The sequence below is a fragment of the Solanum dulcamara genome, chromosome 4 (genome assembly GCF_947179165.1).
Source record: "Solanum dulcamara chromosome 4, daSolDulc1.2, whole genome shotgun sequence".
NCBI lineage: Eukaryota > Viridiplantae > Streptophyta > Magnoliopsida > Solanales > Solanaceae > Solanum > Solanum dulcamara.
The window spans coordinates 41,233,367-41,242,399 of record NC_077240.1 but is presented as its reverse complement, the minus strand read 5'-3'; the positions used below and the strand labels follow the sequence as shown (position 1 = coordinate 41,242,399).

At 32.3% G+C, this 9,033-nt stretch overlaps 1 protein-coding gene across 1 annotated transcript; it reads right to left on the bottom strand.

Moving 5' to 3' along the window:
- Nucleotides 1-1,164: 1,164 nt before the first annotated feature.
- LOC129884222 (GDSL esterase/lipase At4g16230-like) lies at nucleotides 1,165-7,642 on the bottom strand. The gene is made up of 7 exons (XM_055958554.1): nucleotides 7,465-7,642; nucleotides 7,175-7,345; nucleotides 2,460-2,621; nucleotides 2,252-2,379; nucleotides 1,889-2,134; nucleotides 1,554-1,809; nucleotides 1,165-1,482 (listed from the first exon to the last, which is right to left on the bottom strand). The coding sequence occupies exons 1-7, from the start codon at nucleotides 7,640-7,642 to the stop codon at nucleotides 1,256-1,258; spliced, it is 1,368 nt and encodes a 455-aa protein (XP_055814529.1). The 3' UTR covers nucleotides 1,165-1,255.
- Nucleotides 7,643-9,033: the final 1,391 nt, after the last annotated feature.

Sequence of the window (9,033 nt, the reverse complement as noted above, 5' to 3'; positions counted from 1 at the left end):
ATAGGAGACTAAATATATTAACTTTTGACAAACTTTAAAAAATTAAAGCTATGACATACATAGTTAAGAAATTATTTTAAATCTACTATCAAATATAAGAAATTAATTTTTGTCATTTTTTGGCGTTCAGTTATATATTATGTTTTTCTTAAAAGCTTTATGCCCAATGGAATTTCAAATGGATATTGAGAACAGATGGCAGCAATCTTTTCAAAAAGCTCGAGTCTCTCTTGATTTGCCGCATACCAATTAAAAAGGATTAATTATCTTTTGAGTCCTTTTTATAAAATATTTACTGCTTTGAAACATATTTTTTATATTAAGATATACTATATTTAAATATATATATATATATATATATATATATATTAAATGTATTAAAACATATTATATTTGTTTTGATATAAAGAACTGCATTATGCATTAAAATGAATTATGCATGTAATATAGATGTATTACACTATGTATAAAAGTAAATTTTATATTTAATATAGATTAATTATAAGTGTCTTAAAACGTATTAGACTTATTTTGATAAAAAAAAACTCTGCACTATGTATTTACAAGTGAATTATACATATATTAAAATTGTATAGCTATAAATGGTAAATATTTTTTAAATATGGAATATTTAGATAAATTTTCCAAGTAAAAAATGTACTCTCTATCCTACACTTTATGTGAACACATTTTTTTAATCTTTGACAAAATAAATGCCATCTTTCTAAATTTTGAAATAACTAAGCTTTAAAAAATTGTTTTTACACTTAAAATGAAATGATTATAGTCACGCAAATATCCAAAAAAAAAATCAGACCACAAATTTTAAAGTTTTTTACTTTTTAAACTTTGAATCAAATATCTATGATCCTCAACTCCTAATATTTCAGTTGGATGTGTTAGTATAATTGAGTTTGCATGAAAAATAAGAAGAGCATTGAAGCAGTGTGTTGCTAAGGGATATGGAATCATATTCAATGGATCATTGCTCTCTCATTAGACATTTCCTATATCTTATTAATTAAATTAATGATTCATATAAATCACTTCATGGGAAATGTCCTGAAGAAATCCAACGAGTAAATAACAGAAAAAAGTATTACCAGTAAAGTAAGAGAAATAGTATACATAATTTCTTTGACTAGTTATTTGGCAGCAAAACAGTAAAGAGTAATTTTTCTCTGTATATATGTATGTCTATTGAGAACTGAAAGAGTAAGGTAGCTTAATTCCCTGTGAAGAGATTTCAATAAAATTAAGAAGATGCAAGGAGCTGCCTGACATTCACAGGCCAAATATCAGTAGAGTTTCCGTCTAGCAGACGTTTTGCTATGATGACGTTAGCAGCATCAGTTGGATGGTATGGATCCCAGAACACATACTTGCTTCTATCTTCACATATTTGAGATGTAGGACCACATGGAATTATTCCCCCAAATCTTCCACCACCTGAACAACAAGCTGAGTTAGCACTCTCAAATCCTGCAACAAAATCCACATCAAGTATTAGATGGACCACACTGAATTATCTAACCATTGACTGTAGAACTCACCATAAGATGCGTAGTTCTGGATAATGTCTTGGACGATTTCGTAGGAATCTGCATAGACAAATTTTGATCCAATAAGTTCGGAATTGAGATGAGTCACAAGGCCTCTCAATTGGGTGTTAAATAGTTGTGCAAGTCCATTTGGGAAACTAACACACTTATCTCCAGCTGATGGATTTATTTCCCTTTGGTACGGGATACACCCAATAGGCCCAACATTTACCACTATTATTTTCCTGGCACCCATATTATAAAGTCTCTGCAAATGGTTTTGAACATGAATTAATCACCATGTCAGCATCATTTTAATTAAAATGCACTATGGTGTGACTTTTTACCGTTAGTTGAATTCTGTATTTGAATATGACTACTCCCACAAATCTCGTTGGAGATGCTATCAGTTGCTCACCTGTGGAAAAAACAGGTGTGAGATAATTGTTGATGAAGTCATTTGAGCCCATTGTTACTGAGAAGAGTGCATTCTCTATTAACTTCATTGCCGCGGCTTCTCCTATTCTTGTGATTATGTCCTGTTTTGTGTTTCCAAAGTTGTCTAATTGAGCATCCATGTTGATCCTTCCACCCTTACCAATGTCAACATATTAATTGAAATCAACCCAAAATATAGAAAAAAGAAACAAGTGTTTGATATTACACGAATCATACGTTAACAAAGAAAAAAAAAACCAAGGAGGACTTACGAAAATTTGGCCAGTGCTCTTAAAAATACCTCCTCCGCCAGAAGCATAATTGACACCTTGCAGAATCACTGGTCCAAATGTTGTTGGTGCCAAGTATGGAGGAGTAAAATTAAATCCTACTTCCTCACCTGCAAATTCATTCAAATATAAAATCATCGGAAAAAAAAGATACTCAAAAAAAGAACATCAAAGGAGCGATAAAACTTGCCTATAATGTCGACTATAGTTCTTCCATTTGTATATCTTCCTGTTGGACCCCCAAAATCAATACCATTTGGGTAGAAATTTGCTTTTGAAAGAGAAGGAATATAGTTATTGTTACCTACATCAACCAATGAATCTCCAAACACAAAATTAGCAGTGACATTTTCTGCCAAACAGATCATCAAGTTCTGCAACACAACTCCCAAAATGACCAACATATAATATGATAAATTACCCATTTCAAACAATTAGACAAAACAAACAAAAAAAAAAGCTAAGAATGTGAAGACTTGTTTCAAAGAAAGAAAGACCTTTGAAAGTGGTGTAAATTTCTATAGAATATAAGCTTTTAGCTCACATATTCCGCCGTGGACGTGATGAGAGTAACTAGACGAGAATTAAAAGTAAATCAGTGTTTATCATACAGTTTCAACTTATGAACTTAGACTGGACAATAAATAAATGAAACTTGATGAGAAAGTTGGGGACGATTCTACTGTAAAGGGAAAATCTTACAAAAGGATAAAGTGGTTTGGAGAAGAAAAATGAAAGCTTTTGCTCATTAGAATCAGCACTACCAATCAGAGAAACTTATGATTTGGTGGAGCCAATCTGGAACAAGAATGCATTCCCAAAATCAGAAACAGATTATTAAATTGTACTCCCTAGTTTACTGGATTTCTGTCATCATTTATATTTAAATATATGTTGGTTGAAAGAAAATAAATAATTCAACTGCCAACCTTCAGATTCCAAACCACTTAGATTTACTTACAGTATGGCATTTAATTTATTCAGTTCATGGGGAGCCTTTCTTTATTCTTCTAAAATGTGAGCTGCAAATATAATACTATTCATAGAGGTGGTTGAAATAAAGCAAACAAGTTAAAAGTAAGGGCAACAATACTTTGACTTTCAAAATCATTAACCGAGTGGAAAATGATTTTATTCACACAAGAGTAATCTTAATAGAAATATATGCCCTTCATATGTACAGCTGAATTAAGTCAAGTCGTTTGATACTGTTTAACAAAGTTGCTTGCTAGCTATATACACCGCACAAAATATATCTTTAGCAATAATTAATTAACCACAATGAATTAATTACTTTTATATATATATATATATATATATATTAGAAGCAATTACTAGTGACAATTATATTTTAATACTTTTTTATAAATGTCACTAAAGCATATAACGACAATTAACTAATGCTGATCAAAATTTTAGTACTCTTTGTTAATATGTATACTTATTACCGATACAAATTGTTGTTTGTACTGATGTTTTTCTTTTAGTCATTCTACCACCACACACTTTAATCCGCGTTTGCACAGTAGAAAGCCCGCTACGGAAATCTTAGCATTTCTTAGCAAAGAATAATCCATACACTCAGCAGGTTCTGGAGATGTACACTTGACTTCACTAATGCTTGGCCTTACGAGGCTCCGAGTGTCGGTTGTGCTTTGAAGCATGACAAATTCGATATCAGAGCATGTCATGTCATGTCTTATTGCAAACCCTTGAACCCATATCTTAGCTTTTATCATTCTACCACCACATCCTTTAATGATATCTCTTTTCTTGTCATTACACTCTTGTTTGCACTTAATTATTTAAGTAGTAAATAATTGTAATTAAGAAGTCTAATAATATAAAGGAAAGCATGTCAATATTATGTTACCATAGTTTTTGACTTTTTATTTACTTGCAATTCTTACGCTATATTTTATTAAATAAAATTGTGCTAATCTATATAATCACGCAGTGACGGAGTCAAGATTTTGATTTAGAGGTTCAAAATTTGAAGAAGTAGACACATGAACTTGTCGAAGGGGGTTCGACATCTACTGTATATAAATAAAAAATTATTTGTACCATATATAAATAGTATAATTTTCTGTGGAACGGAGTTCGGATGAACCCCTGAACAATAGGAGGCTCTGCCCCTGTAATCACGTCGGCAACTCCTAACTCAAAGTTACTGCAGAGTTTTCTTTTTCATGGTAGTCAATGTGCTGATTCTAACTCCCAAAACTTGTTACCGAAAGGATTCAACATACCTTGATCTCTGAATCTACATTCAAGATAATATGATATTTTAATAATTGACAAATATTGTACGAGATATTTTAATAATTGACAAATATTATACAAGTGATAATCTATGTACATGAAAAATGAAGAATAATATTCAAGAACAAGGTTCTTAGTAAATTTTCAAAAGAAATTTACAAGTGTCATACAATGTAAGGAAAAATTGAAACTAAAATATTGTAAAATATAATAAATCACCACAATAATATCGTAACAATGGCTATATTATTAGTGTTGTAAAGTCTCTTCCACTACTCTAAAATTGAATAGTATACAAAGCAAAATAAGTTTTTTTCCCACCTCCATACCATGTAACTACAAATAATTACCCTAAATCTATTTCATTTCAATTTGTTTGTCCTAATTTTCTTTTTTCATCGATTTTAAAAAAGAATGTTTCTTTATTTTTTTGGCAACTCCTATTTTTTCAACTTTCTACATGACATATTTAAACCACAAGATTAAGTGACATTTTGATACATTTGGCATATCTTTATTTAAAATCACAAAATTCACAAATCTTTTTTACTTCCTTAAATTCTGTGCTAAATCAAAACAGGACAAATAAATTATGGGGGAGGGGGGAGTATTATGTTGAACCAAAATACTTCCTTATTTTGCATTACCACAAATCTTTATTGGTTTTATTTTATTAATTATAGAGCCATTAGTTTTGGTACGTTCGTAAAGGAAAGTCAAATAATATAATCAAGCAGACTCCTTATTGGTTGAATCTATGATATTACTAGAATATTCATTGTATTTAGTATGAAATTGTTGCTATATGGTCAAATTTATGGCATGTTTCAAATACGCCTTTTATTTGTATTTTATTCTGTATGCACTATATTTAGTATAAATTTATAGTCAAGAAGTTAATTTTATGGATCATTTCATATAAGATTTTTACTTTTATTTTCATTTTTCTTCCTTCATGTTGGCAAATTTGTTTTGATGTTTGATAAAAATATTTTTGGGAAATGGTATAGTTGAATTTGTTAGGAGGTCAAAGACACACAAAATGATTTAACTCGCTAGTTATTTTTTTAGCAGATAAATGTGCTATTAAATGAGCTTATTTAGTAAGATTAATAATGTAATAAAATAAGTAAAGGAAACAATAGAGCTCTAATGCTTGGTGTTTCAAGTTGGATACGGAGACGGCTATGTGTGGCGGTTCCTAAATCGAGGATGCTAATGCTTATGTTCCTTGAGAGATGAGACTTAGTAATAATTGCTAAATAATAGAAAGCTTGGGGCAAAAAAAATCAGTGTATTACTTAGCATCGTCAAAAATCTCAGCCTTTATAAGTAAGTGAAAACTATTATTACAGGCAGCAAGCATATTACTTCAGCCAATTAGAATGCTCTATTTGAGCTTTAAAGTACTATGTCCAATAGAATGCATAGCAATATTCGTGTCAGCTAATATTCTCCAATGTGATACGCTTGACATGTTTTTCTTGTCTTTTTTATATGTCTGCCGGCTATAAGTCCTTTTTTTCTTCTTTCCTGACTTTGGGTCATGAGTTCCCTCTTTTCCCTCCGACAACGACCATTCGATTATATATCGTGGTAATTGTTATAATTCTCTGATCACTATAAAGAATGTTTGGGAGGAAAAACAATTTTATTTCACATGAATAGAATTTTAGAGAATTTACATCAAGAATTTTCTCTACAAAAAACCTCACGAAACACTTTTTTCTTCTCACAATCTTTTCCTGGATTATATTTTTGTGTTTTTTTTTACAAGTGAAACATAAGGCTTTATTTATAGCCTTAAAAATGTGGTTGGTGGTTGAATTTTTCATTCAACAATGGCGGTTGATGGCTTCAACAATGGTGGCTGTTGGCTTCTGGAATTGTGGGCTTCTAGAATGGGTTGTTGGCAGCAGTTGAACATATCAATTCTCCCCCTTCAGCTACATTCCAACACAGCTACTATCTGAAAGTTATTCCAACTATGTCTCTACACAACTTTAACTTTTCTTGAGTGACCACCTATGTCAACATGTCTGCTGGATTCTCCTTTGTATGGATCTTCACTAGTTTCAACAGTTGTTGATCCATCACCTCGCGTATTCAGTGATAGCGAATGCCGATATGCTTTGTCCAAGAATGATACATTGAATTTTTGCTTAAATCAATAGCACTTTGACTATCACAATGTATCTTATACTCTGTTTGATTCATCCCTAGTTCTTGGAGAAACCGCTTTAACCACAACAAGTACAAAGAATTGAATATTTTTGGAGATCTCCTTAGGTGTAGTATTTTTAGGAATTGGTGTGTGAGAGAGAAGTATTGTGTATTATATGATTGTAACAATTTTTCATATAGCAAATATTTTTCTGTGTGGTCCGTGATTTTTTTCGCATTGGGTTTCCACGTTAAATCTTGTGTTGCTGTTATTCTCTTTAATTTTTTTTGTTATTATTTTCTGCTTGAAGGCGGTCCGAAAGGAACGGAAATTAGTCGGTGCTTTTTCCCAACAAGAATGATACATTGAGTTTTTGCTTAAATCAATAGCACTTTGACTATCACAATGTAACTTATACTCTGTTTGATTCATCCCTAGTTCTTGGAGAAACCGCTTTAACCACAACATTTGTTTACCAGCTTCTCCTACAACAATATACTCTACTTCAGTTGTGGCTAGTGCAATCCACTTCTGAAATCTTGATTGCCATGACATAGCCCCCCCTATAAAAGTATAAACATATCCTGAGGTTGATTTTCTTCCATTAGGATCTCCGGCCATATCTGAATCTGTATAGCCTTTTAAGACTGGATCAACTCCTCAAAGAACAAACTTGATTTTGAAGTACCTTTAAGATATCTGGGAATCCACTTAACTACCTCCCAATGTTTCTTTTCCGGGTTAGAAAGAAAAGGACCCACCATACCTATCGCATGTGTGATATCTGGCCTCGTGCAAACCATGGCATACATCAGACTTCCAACTGCTGAAGAATATGGAATTGTAGACATCTCCTCAATCTCTTTCTTGGATGAGGGGCACAAACTCTTACTCAACTTGAAGTGATTTGCCAAAGGGACGCCTACCGGTTTGACATTACTCATATTGAACCGCTTGATCACTCGTTATATATAATTTTCTTGAGATAGTCATAACTTCTTATTTTTCATATCTCGAGTTATCTGCAATCCTAAAATTTGTTGAGCTGGACCTAAGTCTTTCATTTCAAAGGACTTAGAGAGTTCTTTCTTCAACTGTCTAATTTTTGTTGCATCTTGTCTGACGATCAACATGTCGTCCACATAAAATAGAAGTATAACAAAATTGCCATCCAAAAATCTTTGAATGTAAACACATTAATCTGCAACAGTCCTTTTATATCCTTGACTTACCATGAATGAGTCAAACTTCTTGTATCACTGCTTCGTGCTTGCTTCAGCCCATATAAGCTTTTTGTAAGCTTATAGATGAGGTTTTCTTTTTATGAAACCTCAAAACCTTCCAGCTGCTCCAAATAGATTTCTTCATTTAGATCACCATGAAGAAATATTATCTTGACATCCATTTGTTAAAGCTCCAAATTTAAATTGGTTACCAATCCAAGGATGATACGGATTGAAGTCAATTTTACAACTGGTGAAAATATTTCATCAAAGTCAATTCCCTTTTTCTGTAGGAATCCTTTGACTACTAACCGGGCTTTGTGCTTTCCCACCTTTCCACTGTCATCTTTCTTAAGCTTGAATACCCATTTGCTCTTTAGTTCCTTCTTTTCTTTTGGAGGTTTCACAATCTCATAAGTGTTTTTTTTCTATAAAAAGTTCATCTCTTCGGTCATTGCTTATAGTCATTTTTCTTTACCTTATGAGATATAGATTCATAGAAACTCTCTAGTTCTCCATCTTTAGTAAGAAGAATATACTCAGATTCTGTTGATAGAATCCGACGTCATTCAGATTGATGAATTTGTTGATTATTGGCTTCAGGAGGTGTACCATCATTGTTCACATGTGATGGCTCTGTAGCTTCTAGAGGTGTTTGTGCCTTCCCCTTTCGAACATCCTCCTTTTCTATTTTTGATACTTCTTCATGCTCCCCTATGCTATTTGTGGCAAACTGCAATGATAGTGGATCTGGGCCAACTTTTTGGGCACTAGAATTTCTTTCATGAGACATTGTGGGCTTTTCAATGTCTTCTATTATCTGATTTTCATGGAATAAAACATCCTTACTTCTGATCACAGTCTTCTGTATTGGATCCCATAATCTATATCCAAATTTTTCATCTCCATAGCTTATAAATATACATTGTATAGTTCTACCATCAAGCTTCTTCCTGAGCTCCTTGGACATATATGCATGTCCTAAACAATCGAATACCCTTAAGTGAGAATATGAAGGATTCTTACCAGATCATATTTTATTTGGAACCTCAAAATTCAATAGAGCTGATGGTGACCAGTTGATTCGGTAGCAGGTGGCGCCAACAACTTCT

Excerpts from the sequence above, each read along its gene's own strand:
- LOC129884222 (XM_055958554.1), bottom strand. The coding sequence starts at position 7,642 with ATGAGTAATGTCAAACCGGTAGGCGTCCCTTTGGCAAATCACTTCAAG. Across the intron at positions 7,346-7,464 it reads AGATATCACACATGCGATAG|TCTTAAAAGGCTATACAGAT; the intron begins GTATGGTGGGTC and ends GAGTTGATCCAG. Across the intron at positions 2,380-2,459 it reads AACTATAGTCGACATTATAG|GTGAGGAAGTAGGATTTAAT; the intron begins GCAAGTTTTATC and ends ATGAATTTGCAG.